General features: G+C 48.5%; 1 protein-coding gene and 1 long non-coding RNA gene across 3 annotated transcripts in view; one reads left to right on the plus strand and one right to left on the minus strand.

Annotated features, from left to right (window-relative positions):
• Window positions 1–862: 862 nt before the first annotated feature.
• LOC104693261 lies at window positions 863–5,667 on the minus strand. Of its 2 annotated transcripts, none has more exons than XR_005603524.1 (3): window positions 5,508–5,667; window positions 2,131–2,263; window positions 863–1,464 (listed from the first exon to the last, which is right to left on the minus strand). It is a non-coding gene; the product is annotated as an uncharacterized LOC104693261 (long non-coding RNA). The 2 variants fall into 2 exon arrangements; XR_752510.4 differs by lacking the exon at window positions 5,508–5,667 and adding an exon at window positions 3,764–4,891.
• The window catches only part of LOC104693262 (kazrin), an 86,628-nt gene continuing 73,610 nt past the window's right edge, over window positions 5,618–18,635 (plus strand). Inside the window, exon 1 of the mRNA XM_039564025.1 lies at window positions 5,618–5,720. Within this exon, the coding sequence (XP_039419959.1) occupies window positions 5,693–5,720 (28 nt within the window). The 5' untranslated portion in view covers window positions 5,618–5,692. The remainder of the gene's footprint in view (window positions 5,721–18,635) is intronic.

Consider the following 18,635-nt stretch of genomic DNA (forward strand, 5'->3'; position numbering starts at 1 on the left):
AGGTGAGGGTGGGGTCATCTTGGAAACGGCTCCAGCACATCAACCCTGCTTGAACATGCGAGTGTTAATGGCTTAATTCACCCTTCAGTTGCACAGACCAACCCCAGCCAGGTGGGAGATGCACAACAATTTATCTCTCTCACACAGTACATCACCGGGGAGAAACCCCCCCAAACTTGCACTGAATCCAAACGGTTTTATGTTTAGCAGAGACCCTGAACCTCCTGGGTAACCTGCCCTCGATAAGAAAGCAGAACCCCAAAAAATGTTTGAAGTTTTGGGTCCACTGCAGCGGGAGCTCATCACTGAGGCCGATACCTGCTCATGCAGAGCTGGCTGCTGACGTCTTCCCAATAAACATTTAAACACAGGCCGAGCACATACAGATTCAGGGACTGCTGTAATTCATTAAACAAATGTTGGGTTTAATAGCCCCGCGTCCAAAGCTGGTGCCATGGATGCGCTCAGCTGTGAAATATGCCGTGGAAGTCATTCGTTTGCAAAGGGGTCTAGAAATCTGCTTCCTATTAACGTAAAATGGGTTTACTGCAGAAAAATCTCTGGGATCACATTTTTCTCTCAATTATCCCTTCTCAGTGGGATTCCTCGAGGTTTGCGCTGGGTAACTGAGATGTGTCTAAGCTGGGGGGTTTGGAGCTGAGGTTTGTTTTGATCCATTAAGCTTGTATCTCACCGCAGTGATGTAATTCCCCCGGTCTGAGACACTTTATAAACATTAATGGGTTTGTTTTCATGGTCCCCAGGGACGCGCAGCACAGGAAGGTCACCAGGACCATTTTACCCGCACAGATCGAGAGATGGGGAAATGTGGCATTGCAGCATCACGGGGAGAAACAGAATATTCACTCAAATTTTTAATCTGTCCATCCTTAGCTCTGTTTAATTCAGTTTTAATAACTTATAAGTTAATAACTTTTACGTTAACAAGTTATTACAGCAGTGCCGCATCAGCAAGGTTTGCATTAAGATGCTGCTGTATATCCCAGCCGAGGAAGGAAAGAGTTGGTGCTCTGTATTTTATGAGTGAGAAGGGGATGAAACACAGTTATAAATACACAAATTATATTGTGACCTTTGCAGAGGGGAAAAAAATTGTAGATATTAACAACCATTGTAACTTTGATGGGAATTACTTAGTGGAGATGTGCTGGAAGAGACTGTGGAACATGGGCCATGCTGTGCTTTTCCTGGGGATTGCTGCTGGAGTTGCTGGTCTCTTGGACTGGATTTTCTTGGTGATAAATGGCCATACAGATGCCTCTGGTGAGATTTGGAAGGGGCCAGTTGGAAGCTGGCCCTACAGTGTGCCAGGGCAGAGCAAACCTGAGGCACGGATCAAAAATCCCGCTTTGGAGATCTTTTTCCCATCACAGAAGGTCCATTTTCGAGTATGTGCTGAACAAAGCTGGTGATACTCACAGCCCTTTCAGCTGGGAATTGTTCCTGCAAACAGAGATACATGCAGCAGATGAGAAATTAATGTAAATATACAGACAGAAGGCAATTTTTTTGGAGGAAGTGAGGCAGAGGCAGATAAAAAGCGATCAGCAGAATTTACATAAGCTTCCCCATCACAGAGGTCATCATTCTGCAGGATGACACATGGAAATTCATTTTTATTAAATTCTGGATGATTATTTAATTGGAAAAAGAAGGATTTAATTGAATCAAGTCAAAGGGCCCTATTAGATTACGTTCAACCTTAACACAGAAGGCTTTTCCCATTTAGTTAAACTGGTTCCTTTGCATATTGTACATATTAAACTATAAAAAGTGGTAATCTGAATAGCAAATTAAAGGGTTTGGAAGGCCTGAATGGTACTCATGTGCTTCTCAGCCCTTTTTCATCTTCTAAATCTTCTCATATTCCCTTTACTGCACTCCTTAGGTTGCAACAAGAGCAAAAATGAAGGGTAGAACTCTCAAATCTTCCTCCATCCATGTTTATTCCATTGACGTACTCTTGAGGAACAGCCTGCCTGGATGTGATGACACTATTAGAACATGCTGCCCAAAACTGAGGGTGTTTTCCAGGTTTTCAAGGCTCCCCTTGCAGCACCTGAACAGATGCTGCACTGTAGTAAGTTTGAATGAAGATTTGTGACTTACTGGCATCGACTCAGGTTTCCTTTGTGTCCTTAGGAAATATTCCCAATCTCTTTATGCCTCATCTACACGGCCAGGGACTCCCATCCCCTGGGGACACAGACTCCCTGCAGAGCTGCCAACCTCCTGGTAAAAGCTGGAAGAAAAAAAAATTTTAAAAAAATCATCAAAGCAATTTTGGGAAAAAATATGTTTCTAATTTTGGGACTTTAATTTCCATTTTTTCTTAATTTAAAACTAATGGGAGAAAGAGAATGAGGCACAATTCATTTCCTAAAGTTTCATTTCATCCCAATTTTGAGGTTTCCAGCAAAGGTTTGGCCTTCTGACAGGGAGCTGGTACAACCCAGCTGGGCTGGGAATGCCCCATCCTTGTGCCTTTTCCTCTGGCTGATATTGCTGGATTGTTGCGACACTCTGTGCTCCTTCCAGGTGGAAGCTCAGAGAAATCAAATTCTGCTCTGAGAGATCGAAATCAATTTTAATGGATCCAGCTGTTCCCCAGTAAGGATAGGAGGAGCATGGGAAAAGGGAGAAAATTTCCAGGAGATATTCAGGGGATTTCAGGGGGACTTGAAAGTAGTAAGGAAAGTTTTTAAAGCGAGGTTTTTAATTTACCCATGAGGCCACAACCAACTCTAGGACACATTTTCTAAATAATCATGTGCTAATGTAGAAATTCTCTTAGTCAGTAAGTTTTTAAAAATCCAGCTCTGACAGTGCAGCAACTCAACCAGTCTATTATTAAGGTTAGATTGAGTAAGAAACATCATCTGGAATTTGCCTCAGCAGCTAAATATGTTCTTGGAAGGTTCAAATCAGCTTTAACCTGATTTTTAAATGATAAAAATAATGTGCCAGTACTTTAAAGCCAAGTCCCTTTTTGCTGAAGCTTTACTTTTTTTCAAGTGCAATGAGTAAGTTTTGCATATACGGTATTGGGATTGCACGCTCAGGTTATCTGGTTACATACATAATTCTCTCATTTGCAAACACAGTTTGCAGCACATACTCATGCAAATTAGGTATGAAACTGGGCATTTATCTTGATTAGAATTCAGTTTCTTTAAATACTTAAAGAACTTTATCTCATTTGGGGATAGCTGCAGAGATGATGGAGAAAGAATTTCAAAAATTGCTGTTATTCTCCTTGCGGATTTTTTGTTGGCCCTCTGGGAATTCATTCAGGAAAACAGACCTTTCCACTGATACTCTGAGTGCCCTGGCCCAGCACCTAGGTTGGGTTGCAGACACTGCTGGAAGCCCTCAGTCAGAAATAACTGTCCCTTGCAAAAGCCACTGTACCATTTCACTGAATAAATGCTAAATTTTCTCTGTTTTACAATATCCAGATGGATTGATCCAGGGGGATGTAAGGCCTGGATGCCACTTGACAAGGACTCAATCCTTTTGACTCTTGGAGAGCTGGTTGTCCCCAGGATCCAGATCAGACCTGAGGTTTCAGGGGATCTAGGCTGCTCTTGTTTATGTTTTTCAGCAGACTGACACAGCAGATTTACCCCATTTCTGTCCCCACAAGCTGCCTGGGGACTCTGCACACCAAACCCTCTGCTCCTGCAGAGCCCCATCCCTGCAGTTCCTGGATGTGTGGGATGGTGATGTGCTCCTGCTTTACCTCATCTCAAGCCTCTCCTGGAGCCATCCCTGCAGGTCTCAGGAACAGGAGCCCTTTTTTATCCTTTTTACTGCATTTTGAATTCGGGCTCTGCAGTGCCAGTGGTGCTGCAGAAGGATACCCTGAAGTTCAGTGAACTGCTCCAAATTCTCAGCTTGTTCAGCCAAAAGCCTGAATTTAGGCAAATATCGGAGGGTTTAGCAAACTGAGCAGGGCTGTTTGTCCCCTTTCCTTATGGCTCATGATTTTCTCTGACTTTCCCCTTAGCAAGAGTCCTTGTTCACCGTCCCGGCTCCTCGCTGTGCTTCCCACACCCACTCCTGTTTCTGTGAGGCTCCCACCCCACTGCCATGGGGGCTCCTGCCCAGTTCCTAAACCCATTTGTGAACTTTTCCAGGTACGGGTGGCTCAGGTGACAACTCACAGCACAGCTGCCTGCAGGTTTGGGATGTAGAGATGGATTGGGGAGGTACAGCCACATGGGCCATGGTTTCCAAAGCATCCCTATCTATGGGGCTTGGAACAGCCTGGTGTAGTGGAAGGTGTCCCTGCCCATGTCAGGGGATTGGAATGAGACTGTCTTTAAGGTCTTTTCCAATGCAAATCACTCTGTGATTCTATAATTTCACTTCAGTGAGGATGAAGCCATCTGCACAGCTGCCACGGGCAGGGTGGCAGCTCTGCAGGCTTGCTGCAGCCCTGGCAAACACACAAGTGGATCCCTCTGAGGGATGGATAAGGCACAGGGAAACATCGGCGCTCCCTCTAGCAGTCGCCAGCGAATGGATGATACCAATAATTCTCGATTTTTCACCCTGGGTTCATGCCACGCGAACCGCCAGTGTAAGAGCTCTCGCACTAGTACTGCTGCAGTGGTGACAGCGCTCAGGTGGCTCTTTCCCTCCGCCCCAAAATCTTTCCAGGGGGATTTTTGGGGCCCATTTTCCTCCACCTGCTGCAGGCAGCTGCTGGGCACGGCCACTCTCAGGGTGAACCTGAACGCAGTTAGCAGAACGGCTCTTCATTAGTGGCATTTCGAGCTCACCGCGGGCACTGCAGCATCCTCGCAGCACCCCTGAACTTCCCGGGGGGCTGGGGGGGTGGGTCTCGCTCTCAGCGCGGCGCGGGCGCCGCAGGGTCCCCCGTGCCCCCGCCCCGCACGGGAGGGACCCGCCCCGCCCCGCCCGCCGCAGCCGCGCACCCACCGCGCACCCACCGCGGATGCCCTCGGCCGAGCCGCGATCGCCTCCGTCGCGGCCCTGCCCGGGCTGCCGGGGGGGGCAACAGGTAGGGGGTACCCCCACCCCCCCCGCACAACCTGTTCCCCCTGGTACTCCGTCTGCACAGACCCCCGCTTTCCTTTGCACACTCCCTTGCAGAACCCCTCTCCCCTTTTCGCTCCCCTTGCACAGCCCCCTCCCCTCCGCACACTCCCTTGCATAGCCCCTTCCCCCTTTGTCCCCCCTTGCAAAGCCCCACTCCCTTTGCACCCCCTTGCACACATCCCCTTCCCTGTACACCTCCCGCTCTCACAGTCCCCCTCCCCTCTGCACCCCCTTGCACAGATCCCCCTCCCCTTTGTCCCCCCTCGCAGAGCCCCCCCTCTCACCTCCCCAGCCCCCTCCCCTCGCGCCGCCCCCTCGCGCCGCCCACTCCCCTCTCGCTGCTCCCCTTCAGGCAGCCCCTTGCCCCCCCTTGCCCAGCACAGCCCCCTGCCGCCCCCCCCCGCCGCTCCCTCTCTCACCTCTCTCTCTCCTCCTCTTCCTCCCTCCCCCCAGGCCAAAATCCTGCACATGATGGACGACAACAAGCAGCTGGCGCTGCGCATCGACGGGGCGCTGCAGGCGGCGGGCCAGGAGGTGACGGCGCTGCGCGCCGAGCTGGCGGCCACCGGCCGGCGCCTGGCCGAGCTGGGCAGCGACCCGGGCCATGGAGCACGGCCCGCACGGCGCGCAAGGTGGGTCCCGCCGCGGGCAGGGGGCGAGGGGGGTCAGGGCAGCGAGGGGGGTCCCTCCCGGCCGCCGCCTCCGCTCGGTGTTATTGTTCATTGTTTATTTTTGGGGGTGCCCGGCTCGTCCCGTCGGGCCGTGGTTGCGGGTTCCCCGCTGGGTTCGGAGCCGGGTTGTTCCCTGCTGCGGCTGCTGCCGGCGCCTCGCTCGGCTCCAGCAGCCCCGGCACGAGGAGGGACCCCCCCGCCCCAAATACTCACTGCCCCCCACATCCTCCCGCCACCGTCACCACCCCCTCTGTTCCCATCCCCTCGCCGCTCCTTGCCCTGGGGTCCTCCCCGGCCGGCTCTCCCCGGTAATCCCGCGCCCACAGCCCGTTTCGTAATTCGGTAGGAAAGCAGCCATGTTACCGCCGCGATCCGCGCTCCGGCCCCGCCGCTCCCCCGCTGCCGCCGGCCCCGCGCTCGGCCCGGCCCGGGGGTCGGGGGCTGCCGGGCTCGGTCCGTGCACGGCGGCCGGAGCCCACCCCGAACAGCCGGCACCCCCGGCACGGTCGGGGGTAGGCTCGGACAGCCCCTGTGCGATGCGCACACCCCCTCTGCCCCCCACATCCCTGAAAAGTTATCTCCATGCCTCGGGGCCGAGCGTGGAAAGCCGGGTGCAGGGGGAGCGGGAAGAGACTTTGTGTGAAGGTTAAGGAACTGAGTCCGAATCGCCCCTGTAGTGCTGGTGGTGCTTTCGCCAAGATGAAATTCTGTTTCCTGCTAATCAAAGTGTGTTGCCATCGCTGATACGTTTGTATTTGAATACTTTTGTATTTGAACGCTTATATTTCCCAAATGATTACAGGCTGGCATGACAATTTACCCTGAGCAGCCTTGGTGTCAGAACAAAAATAATGCGAGCCCTCCCCTTTCCCCATAACTGAATTTACACCTGTGTGATAAAAACGTCAGTAGCTGTTATTTACTCGTTACTTATTTACTGTATCTCTTGGTAGGGTGGTTCGGCGCTATTTTAAATAACAGTAGCGTTTTGGTGAAGCTTTTCAAAGGTAGCGTAGCGCTTGGCGGGGCATAGTTGCTGCCGGCAGGATGTAATCATGGAATTACAGAATCGTAGAACACTTTGGGTTGTAAAGGATGTTAAAGATCATCTTGTTTCAACCCCCCTGCCATGGTTGGAACTGATGCGATTGCATCGCCGGTGTGTTGTTGGTGGTGGCATTAATGCAAACTGATTTAGAGGGATTAATTAGTGGATTTATTCCATCCAGCTTGTATTTCACTGTTTTGGTAGTGGGGGTGTGGGGTGTGAGTTCCACTTACTCAGCTGAGCTTCCTGGTGGCTGTGGGGATGTAGGAAGTGAAGTTACCTGTGTGGCCAGGGATTTTCTGAACTGCTGTGCAGAGGTGCCTGTTGGGATAATCTCAGCCACACTCTGCTGTACACCACAGCCAGGCTACTGAGGCTCTTGCTTTTATAAAAATCTGCTGAAAGGGCAAAAGGAGGATGCCAGCCTCCGTCCTCCCCTGTGGAGCAGGGGCATCAGGAATGCAGATGGTGACACGCTGTACAGGGCATGCATGTGGAAATGCAGGCTTCCAGCCAGAAAAGCAGGTAAAATCCTTTGGCTGCTCATGCTCGCACTGATTTCTGTGTGCCTGTTCAGTGTTTGGTTTCGTTTCCTCTCCAGGACACTTCAGGGGAGATGTATGTTTCTGCAGCATGTCCTGGCAAGGGACAGGGGTGTATGTGGTTCTCTGAGGGTTAGGGCTTTTTTGTTTTGTTTTGTTTTCCTCAGAGGTTTTCTAATCTGTTGAGCGATGAAAAAACTCCTCTTTATGTTCCTTTGCTATCAGCATGCTGAAAAACAGTTGGAACACTGTAAAGGTGCCAAAGAAATGCGCTCCATTCCCCAAAGCCTGCATGTTTCTGCTTAATAATTCTGATTACACGTGCTTTGGAGTTGTGGCATCCCTGTGCCGGGTGGAAAAGAGTGGCTCCACCTTCAGCTGGGTGGGAGAGTGGTACCTGCAGCAACTGCTGAATCTTCCCACTCTTTAAGCTGGGAAATTTGGCTCAGCATGCTGATGACTAGGAGTTAGGAGAAAGGACGCTTCCCCAGCGAGGTGTGACTCCATGGTCTTGTGGCCGTGGATGAGTCTTTGTCTTTCCCCATTAATTTAATAAGCTATTATTAAAATTGTGATATATCCAGCCCTGTACCACTGGTGTCGTAACAGAAGTCAATCAGTTAAGTGTAAAATTGTATTTGAGGAGTGTTTTGTCTGTCATGCTTAGCAAGGAGAAGGGGGAGAGTATTTGATCTCCACAAAACCCGCTGAGTAGATTCACTCTGCTTTGTGTTTCCTCCCTAAGTTTGGTACTATTGTTTATATGCTGCCATAAATGCTCTCCTACATCACTCTGTGTTTGTGTAGACAGGCCCAAGATATCTATAGTGAGCCGTATGCTTTTCCTCAAGGATTTTGAGACGACGTTCAGAAGGATGGGGTGAAAACAAGAATCTCTGAATAGCTCTGCTGTTGTGTGTCTCCTAAGTAGGAGGGCTGCCAAGCTGTTTGATTTATGCAAATATATTAAAGGCAGGCAGGAGGATGGGGAAAATAGGGTGGCAGCCTGCAAGTGCAGATTTGGGGTGTGCTGGTGGTGCTCGGGTGGCACGTGGGGTCTGCTTTGATCCGGGAGGAGAAGCACGTGCTGGAATCATCGGGTTCCTCTGCTTATAGAATCCCAGAATGGTTTGGCTTGGAAGGGACTTTAAATATCATCCAGTTCCACCCCCTGCCATGGACAGGGACACCTTCCACTACCCCAGGTTGCTCCAAGCCCCATCCAACCTGGCCTTGGACACTTCCAGGGATGGGGCAGCCACAGCTTCTCTGGGCACCCTGTACCAGGGCCTCCCCACCCTCACAGGGAAGAATTTCTTCCTTGTGGTGGGAAGGAGCTCATGATCACAGGGCTGCAGGCAGCTGCTCCAGGTCAGTTCCAAGTCGTGTGGAAGGAGGTGAATGTGTGTCTCTGTGCCATGCTCAGTTGGTAATTAATACTGAGTTTGTCAGATGTGTTATTTGTGTAATTATGGTGCAGCTTAAGACAGCTGGCGGTAATAACTCTGCCCCTTTTGTGCACTCTGAGACTTTTCTCCACTACAGTGTGCTATTTTTGCCATGGCAAGGTATGTTTCGAGGGCCTCTTTTCCGTAATTTTAATCAAAACTGGAAGAATTCAGCAAAGAGGGGAGAGCAGGATGGTGGGTGTGTGTAGGTAGGCAGGAATGGAACTTGTACATTGTTACAGTCCTTAGTGTGTTAATCATGCAAACCTCTCAACCCTGACAGTCTCTTTTAACCAGTGAGTTTGCTGGGAGAAGTATTTTGGCTGCAGCCTCTGTCTAAACTTGGATGCAGATCAGCGTGGAAATCAATACTTCATGTCCCCAGCTCTTAGCACAGCAATTACAGGCAGCACTCGGTAGCATCTCTGCAGCCGTGTGTCAGCACCCTCATGTTGGAATCCTTGTTTGAATTAGTATTGGTGGAATTGATTGTGAGCAAGAGATGTTGGCCATTGGTCCAGGGTGGGATGCTGGTGATGAGGGGGGGATGCAGCAGAGCATTGCTGTGGCAGGTCCATGCTTAGCTGTGACCACTGTCCATGCTGGCTGCCCCTCTGGGCTTTTGGCTTCATGGCTTTGCCCAACCTACACCTGTATTTTCAGTAGTTTGCTTAAAGGCAATATCTGTGTGGAAATCTGAAGTCTGGTGATGACCTGCCATGCTGTATCAGGCATTTGGTCCATTCAGCCTCATGTTTTTGCTTTGGTCTCCTTCCCACATTAAATGGAAAACACCTTAATTAATTAATGTTGGTAAAGTGCTTGAAGATGTAACGCGCAATCAATTGCTAAGTGTTATTAATAACACCTCGCTCAGTGTTTGGCTTATCTCACTTCTGATTTCAGAGAGGCGGTGGCACACTCTGATGCCGAGTCCTGGCCTGTGGTGGTGAGGATTGGTGGTGTTTGCAATGGATGCTGCCAAAATTCAGCTGGGAATGGGGCAGGAGCTGCACCCTGCTTGTGGAATAAAGGGTTGCTCCTTGCTGCGCAGTTATCTTGGGTATGTGCAGCGTAAGAAAGATTTCAGTTGTATCTTGGTATGTGGTGATGCCAAGGGGCCAGGAGGACCTTTCTGCTCATGACAGCCTAAAATAGAGTTTTCTCTTTTTCCCTTTGATCTCAGTATCCTTTCATAGCTACAATGCAAAGACTTTGACTTTTGCCCGGGAGGCAATCAGTTACCTCTGTGCTGTTGCTATTTTGTGAGTAATCATCTCAGGCTGTTGAAAATGTACCATTTTCATCTCTTCAGAAATCTTCCCTGCTATTTGTTCTTCCAGAGCTGGAGAGCTGATACTGTAAAGAAGCCTGAGGAATTTGGATACTGCTGCCCAGTCGGGTATCAGGAGCATTTTTGTACCATGCTTATCAGAAGATCAAGGTCTTGATGTACTATTACTCTTTCTAATAATTTCCTACTTTGTTTCCCTTTGTCCTGCGTAGTTCAGGGAGCAACTAGTTTCGTGCTCTAAAACAATTGCCTGTGCTGGGAAATAAATCTGTGCTTAGCAATGTTCCCATGGTTGCTTTAGACGCGGGAAACTGGCTGCCGATAACACTCCAGGTCCCTGCTACATCTTAGTCTTTGAAGATGTTAATTTAAATATCTTTTCTGGAGCTTTCCTATTCAAAAGCCTCATCTGGCATGGTTAGCATAATATTTAGATTATCATTGCTTTAGGCTTTGTCCACGGGAGTTATAATGAAGCTCCTAAGGATGAGTAAGCTCAAGAAAACTGAAGTTGAAGGAGGGCTTAACCCAGGGCTTTTGACTCCCCAGTTTGAAGTACAACCATGAAAATGGTGTTAGATTTGCAGGTGGGGAGAAGGACGTAGAAATAAGTCCCAGTCTTAAATTGGGGAAGATTAAGTATGATTTTGTGGGTTGGGTTCAGGCACTCTCAGATAATCACTGGTGGGGCTGGATGTCATCCAAAAGGACAGTCTGTCCTCTCATTACTTATTCTTTGTTCTTCCAGATACATCAGTGGACTTGGTGTTCTCTGTCTCTGGGCTGAATATGGAATTCTCTGAGGTACCAAAAGAGGCTTTACAGCCTTGAGCAGGGGCTCCTTGTCCAGCCTTGGGGTGCAAACACCTTTCCTTGAGTGGTCCCTACTCCTCTCTGTGCTTCAAATACATCACTGTACACCACGCACTGAACCCCAGCGCTAGCACGATGTATAGCAAAACTTCAGTCTCCAGCTTGTTAAAATTCAATCCTCACAATTTCTCATTGCCAGCAAAGCATGAGATCAGTGCTCTGGTCCTGACACAGCAGCTGCAGAACCCCGTGCTCGTAACGCAGCGTGCGGAGCGGGGCAGCAGCTACACGTAAAACCCCAGGGAATCTGTCACCCAGGGCCTCGTTTTTCAGGATACATCCTGACCCGTGGGATGCTGAAGGCTCAGGGGTTTGCTTCTTGTTTCTTCACAATCTCTTCCTGTTTTTCATTTCTGTATTGTTTTACTTGAGTTTTTATGGGTGATGTTTTTGGGTATTGAGATGGATTTTGTGGAACCTCCAGGTAGATTACTTTGGTGTTTGGAAATGTGTCCTGTGGTAGCAGGAGGTCAGATGGGTTTAATTTTTAAGGAAAAAGAAGCAGTCTCACCAGAATATGGAAGTGGAATAACTGCTTCTGAAAGCTTTGAAGCTCTTTCCATAGTGAGTTTGTCTGCAGGAGATGCAGAGGTGAGGAAAATCTCTTCCCAAGGTTTTCCTTCTGCACCTATGGCCAAGGGGGGGGTAACTGGAGGCTTGGAGGGTGTGCTGGTGAGGGTTTGGAGGTGTCCCCCCAGGACGAGAGGCTGAGTGAAGGGGACAGGCTGTGATTGGAGGGGACCTGAGATGGCAGAGGCTCTCCAGGAGGATGATGCGTGGCTGAAGAACAACTTTGCAGCGGTATTGATCATGATTGGGCATGACACCGGCTGGAGGCCGTGGCTCCCAGGGGTATCCCGATACCCCTCAGTCTAGCTCTAGCTTCCATAATCCGATAAATTGCTGATTCCCTAATCTTGTTAGTGTTCTCCTTTTCCAGATCCCTGCAAGGAGCCTCTGGGATGGGGACAGAGCTGACCACAGGTGATGCAGGCCGGCTGTTCCAACCCAGACTCGGTGTGGGTGGCTTTTGGGTCACTTTTCTGGTTTTCAGCTGGGCTTGATAAAGTGATGGGTCTGTGTCTGAAAATTGCTGAACTGCAAAGACCTCTGCCTTGGAGTGCAGAAGATGAGCTGCAGCAGAGAAATGTTTTTGCACAGAGCAATTAGCGAGAAATGGGTTTTTGTCATGAGGATTTCTGACATTTGCGTGGTGGGAGAGCTGCAGTGGGCAGGGCTGTGTTTGCCCAGAGGAATGGAAAAAGCTCTTGTGCTTTGCTTTTCAGATATGTGGTCAGCCAAGATTTTTAAGTACATGAGGCTAGAATTTGCTTTCGGATCACTTGGACGATGGGAAAGGAGCAGAGATGCCCACAGAAAGGTGGAGTGTGGTGGCATCCTGGACCTCCTGTGGGCACCCAATGGACCCAGAGTCTGGGAAAGAGGATCACCCTTACCACTGAATAAGGAAAAGGGACTGAGCGATGCTCTGCTGTCACATGGTCCAGGCCCGGGCTCATCCCAGTCTTGGAGAATCATCCTTGTCCCTTGTTGCTTCTGCAAGTGTTTTTTGTGGAAGGAGCATCTCTTCTGAGGACATCCATAAATCAATTTCTCACCCTTTTTGGTCCTTACAGAGTCATTCTGACTCACGTCTTTTCATGCCACTTCTTCCTCTAAATTAAGATTTCACAGGTTTCAGAGGCTGTAGCTGGGAACTGAACCTTTGGGTTTATCTGACAGGGAGCTGATGTGTCACAGCCTTTCCTGCTGCTGTCCTGTGCAATCTCTTCTTTGTTGTCTTGCTTTGCTGGGTGGCATCTGGAGGAGAATCCCAAACCTCTCCATCACCACCTCTCTCACAGAATGTATGTTCTCCCTCAGCGGGGAGTTAAATTGCCTTTCTGCAGAAAGTAGCATGTATTGGACGTGGGGGAAGTTGTGTTTGGTGTGAATATGTGGGATGTAAAGAGAGTAAGGGAGCACAGTGGTATCCTGATGCCTATCTGCAGGTTTTTCTCTGACTCTCTTGCAGCAGCAATCAAACCTGGGGAGCTGATGTGGCTGGGAAGTAGTTTATTGCAGGAAAGGTAAAGCAGAGCTTGTACCTTTGCTCTAGCAGATTGAGGCCATTGACCATGTTTGGAACAGAGAACCTAAAACTTGAATCTTTTGAGTTTCCTTTGCCTTTTAATTCTTACCAAATCATGCCATTTGCAGAAGTGGACTCTCATTGCTCTTTAATTTCAGCCAGAATATGAACTTGCCCTCATGAACATGATCTATTCCCTCAGTCACTGTACAGCTGGAGAGTTTTCCAGTGGTGAGTGCCTGTGAGTGTGCATGGCACAGAGATGATGAGGGCTGGCAGTGCACCCACACTGCTCCAGCCTGTTGCTTTTAACTAAACTGTCCATCATCCTCCTTGGAAATTAACTTGGAAAAGCAGCATGGGATTACTGTTGGCCATCATCAGCTGAGTGGGGATCCCTGTACTGGGATTGTGCAGCAGTGATGCCATGGCTAATTCCCCAATAACAGCTTCCTTGCTTTCTTTTAACAGCAGAATATCCCAAAATGCTTAGTTTTGGCCTCGTCTGCTTTTTCAGATGTGCACAGGAGTATCCCATAACCCTTAGGGCTGAGTTAAAAGGTATTTGTAAGATTCTGCTTTTGGTTCTTGGCTGGTTTGAGTGGTCTCTGCCCTCCCATCATAAAATGGTATTTTTTTTCCAGGGTATTTCCAATTGTTGTAAGATATGGTTGTGGGTCCAAATTTGCTGCAGGTGCACAAGCACAGGAAGTGTTTGCCTGTTCTCCAGGGAGAGTTGCTCTATTATGGGTGGAAAGCAAAGCAAATTGATTTGAGGAATAGATTTGAGCAACTTACTTTTGATGCCAAAGATCTAGATGGTCCAGACACTCCCTTAAACTGCAGGAGGGGAAAAATAACATGTTAGAAGAAACCTGGAGAACTGCTGAAAAGGTTTTAGTGGATCATACTGAGATTTTCAGTAGGAAAATCTCCAAATGCAGCTGTGTTTTGAAGAGCAGCTGCCCTCTGATGTGGAAGGCAGGAGGGCACAGGCAGGGCTGTCACAGTCTGGGCACAGCAGTGCTGCTGGAGGGGACCCTGGGGGATCCATTTTCATCTTGGAGCCCTGTCCCTCTGCAGTGTTTCACTGGAGTGACTCCTCAACAAGGGTGTGAGAATGAGCAGAGCCCAGCTCGGAGTTAATTGTTGAGCTTTTGATTCTCCCTTGAAGCTGAACAACATCTCTGTGTGATTTTATGTAACAGCAGCACATTCAGAAAACAGATTCCTCATCCTGTGATGGTAAAATATTCTCTCTGTGTGTTCATCATTGTTTGTTCTAGCCTTAAATGCACCCAATTATTTGCTTTTACGTTCGTCAATTATTGCATTATCTGCTCAGGCAAAACCTGTTGTTTTATCCAGTACAGATTCTTAACATTAATTCCTTGACCTTTTATATCCCCTATAGTATATCCAAGGCTGCTAAATGGCTTTGCCCAAATTTATCTTTTTTTTTTTTTTTCCTGCCAGAGTGATGGCTCAGGCAGGAGTGGGGGAACCATTTCAGGTGGAGGCACGGTGTGCTCCCCACATTTGCATCATGTAATTGAATCTGCAAAGATCGTTTTTGTCATCCTTGGGTAGGGAGCTTGTTTTAAAGCCACACAGGGTTTGCTCAAATGAGCTTTAGTTTCCTGCATGGTCTCCTTTCGCGGTCAAGAGAGGTCCAGAACTGACAGCTCAGGGTGAGAGGGCTGATTAATGGGGTTCTTAAATTTCCATGAAAAGCAGAGGGAGGTGGTGAGGCCAAAGCTGTGTAGCTCCTGTGGGAGGGAAAAGAAAAAACAAACCTTTAAAAATATAAAGCTCATAGAGAAACCACAGAAAGGCCACCTATTCAGTGAAAAAGCTGTATTTAATATCAAAAAGTTCTGGTTTGGGGCAGCACGTTGTAATATAAGCGGACTTTGCAGGATTTCTTAACTAGAAGGTGCCCAGGCGGTTGTGTTGGCTTCAGGACGGATTCCTGCAAGGCCCTGGTATCCTGATGCTGCTGTGCACGGATTTGGGGGGTTGTTGTTGCTGTTGCTGGGTGAGGCAGACCTGGGACTGAGCCTGGGAACAGAGGAGCTGAGTGGGTTGTCACCAGCTGGTCCCAAGGTCCCCTTGTGGGCACGTCCGCAGCTCGCTGCCCAGCGCTGTCTGCCCCAGTTAGGAGCTGCTGAGTGCATAGGCAGCAAAGGCAGAGAACAGGGTGAACAGGGCGTGCTGGAACAGGGCTTAGGAGCTGCCACCTTGCCCTGCTTGCCCACGTTCTCATGCCCTTGTCATTGCCTGGCTTCGCTCCAGCTCTGGTACTCACTCATGGTCCCAGAAGTTGCTCACAAGCTGCTCAGGTTTTGCTGGAGTTGTATAAAGGTCTGCAGCGGCCGTGGCTCCCAGGAGGAGCGTGTGGCCCCGGACAGCTGCCGAGGGTGCTCCAAGCATGGCACCGAGAACCATCTGCTGTTCCTTTCAGGCAGGGCAAAGCTTCAAAAAAGCACTTAGTATTTCACCACCTTTGCAGAGGTCCTTTTTATGTGCTTTTCCTCCTTGGACATGCATCATTTCCAGCATATTTTGGTAAATTATGTCATTTAACACATCTCCTATGCCCTGCTTATCACTGTCATTTCTGAGTGCACTCATTAGGGAACAGTTTGATTTTGGGCATAATTCCTCTGATAGGCACATTTACCGAACATCTTTGATTCAGCATTTCACATGTGGCAGGATTAATGGAAAGCACTTTACTAAAGAGGTTTGAATACCTTGTCGGTTCCTCAAAGATTTTTTTTTTTCCTGTTTAAATGGAGCTGTATTATCTTGGGCTGGGGGTTTTTTTGATGCTGTTGTGGCTTATGGACTGTAGTGTTTCCTCTGCTGCCGGGGTTGGACTGCCATGGACCAGGGCGACTGTAGGTCCTGGAAATAGCCTGATGCAAAATCAGGATGTGTGATTGTGATTATTTTATATTTGTTTTATTTTGGTTGGGGAAACATGCATAAAAAAGCCATGAGAGCTCTACCTGTTAATTAGCATGACAATACCGTGGTAATGACCACCCTGCAGGATTAAAACCCCATACTCAGATAAGCATTAACTGTGCTTGTTGGCAGATAAACGATACAGATAATATCAGAGGAGCAGAGCTGGCTGAGCTGTCGGTGACAGCCTGTCCATACTGTGATGTCAGCATGGATGCCTTTGACCTCATCACGATGATCAGCTAAACCTGGTTTTGCCTGGCTGTGTTTTCCGGTGGATGGGAATATTGTGCAGGGAGAAATCCAGTATATCCTTCATAGTGAAACCCTTTATGAGTAGCCTTGGGAGCAGTAAAAGCAGTATTTATACCCTTGAGATGTAAATTTGCAGGGCTATGCCTGTTTTAGGACCCTTATAAACCTGCTGATCCACCTGGTTCTTGGGCACGTGGGATTTGATGCTGCTGCCAAGGTTCCTATAATTTCAAAGGGTTGTTTCCACCCTTTGGTACCATCCTTACACCAGGAGGTGGGTCAGGATTAGGACTAAGAGAATTTGGTTTGAGACACCTGTGGGAACATGAGTGACCTCATCCAGTTCTTTCCCACAGTGTGGGTCAAGCCTGTGAGGCTGGAGAGGCCCCTGTGTGGCTGCAGGGACCTGTCTGTTGTCAAGACACAAGTTGAGGGGCTTTGGCTTTTGGGTTGGGATACCCGCTGCAAGAACCCTGCCCAGTGTCACCTCAGCTGGGTGCTGGAAGTCACCCAGATGCCTTCAAAAATGTTGGTGTTGGGTCCTCCGAGCTGGGAGCAGCTGAGCTTTTGTATTCTCTCAAGGAAAATTATCCAAGCCTTGAAGACTTGCTGTGATTTATTCCGGTTCCTTTTAGTTGCAGCTGTACATAAAGACTCCAAATTGGGGGATATTTTGCTGAACTGCAGTTTTTGTGAGGTAGCTCTCATTTGCTAATTCATTTTCAGTTGTTTCTGCCGATGTAACTACAAGCTTATTCTGCACTGATGTTTTTCATATTTCCTGGACTTGAATCAGCAAATGAGTGTTGATATCCTTGTGGCAATCTGGTGAGGAGAGGGGAAGCAGAAAAATCAAGTGATACTCTGAAGATAATTTTGCTCACGCTTTTTTATATCAATGGCCAAAGCCACTTATCAAACCAAGTATCTTGACTAAGAAAGAGAGATGGATATTGTTGGCTACAAGTAGATGGACATAGTGCTGGAGGTAACTGGCACGAAGTTATTTAATATATTCTGGTTCCTTTGTAGCACTTTTTCATCATCTCTTCCTTAAGTGTGTGCACACAGTTTAGAGGGTAATACCATTAATTAGACTAACAGGAAAGACTAATATAAAAGTATAACCCTCTTTAGTACATTGGGTTTATCCCTGATTAGCAGAGCTGCTCTGATCTTATGGTAAATCTGCGTACATGTTATTAGGAAAGCAGGATTAAGTTGGTAATTAATAACACCAAAAAGTTTTCATAGTTGAAAATTAGTAAAAAATGGTAAGGAAAATAAACCGCTACAGAACTTTGAATATAGGTAAAAATACAAAGGTTTCTCTTTATTCCAGTCTGTCAGGGAACAAGGGTGGGAAGAGGAGGCATAGGCTACCACAGATGCAATGGTTGAGGCTCGAAGTAAGTCAAGGAGGATGCCAAAGAATTGTCCTGGGAAATATATAGCCAATTCTTTCTGAATTTTGCCCAAAATACTGCTGGGTAAAGCCGAGGCCAGCATGTGTGCTCGTGTGCTGCTGCAGCAGCGTCTCCATTCCCCGGGGAGAGGAAAGGTGTGCGGGAGAGCCGCGTTACTCACAGGAGAGTTGTTCTGGCTGTTATTAAAAGTATTATCACGATGAGGTGCTGGTCAGGCGCTGAACTCCGCAGGCACGAGCACGGTGTCTGTCTGTGTGACAAGTGCCGTTGCCAACAGAGAATCCTGATGAGGATCCTGCCGGGCTGGGATCTGCACACAGCAATTTCCTTCCTGCCTGTTTATTCAGGCAAGCCCGGACTTGTTTTGGCAATTATTTCACCTCTTGTAACTGATGGGTGGCAGGGAAGATCAGCTACTTTGTGATGAAATCTTGAATGTATATGCGTGTTTCATAGTTTTAGTTTTTTAATTTTTTTTTTAGGATAGAGAACAGCACAACCAGATTTTTGCAGAGCATGGTACCTGTGCAGGAATTTTCATCTTTGCTCTTCAGCATTTCTTTCAAGCTTATTTGCACAAGGCTGCACTGCTAGGCGGACGTTCCCTGTGTTTTAACCTGTTGCACAGCTACCCCGTGCCTTTCCCGGCTCTCCTGCTGTGGAAATGAAGGTGGATAACCGGAGCTGCCGTTGTGTGGTTGTGCTTAGTCAGAGCAGCGAGGTCCTTATCTGCGCCTCGCCGATAAACCAGGGCACAAAAGCCTTGGCGGGGACCCACATCTCCTACTTATTTGGAGATTAGAAGCTCTTGAGGCTTTGGTTTGTTGTGAAAGTTAATTGCGAAGCCCTCGAAGCTTGGCAGGGCTCCCACGGCGAGACTCGTCACGCCGGAGCCGAGCCCTCGGGCAGGTGCGGGGCTCGTCC

This window comes from Corvus cornix, chromosome 21 (assembly GCF_000738735.6).
Source record: "Corvus cornix cornix isolate S_Up_H32 chromosome 21, ASM73873v5, whole genome shotgun sequence".
Classification (NCBI taxonomy): domain Eukaryota; kingdom Metazoa; phylum Chordata; class Aves; order Passeriformes; family Corvidae; genus Corvus; species Corvus cornix.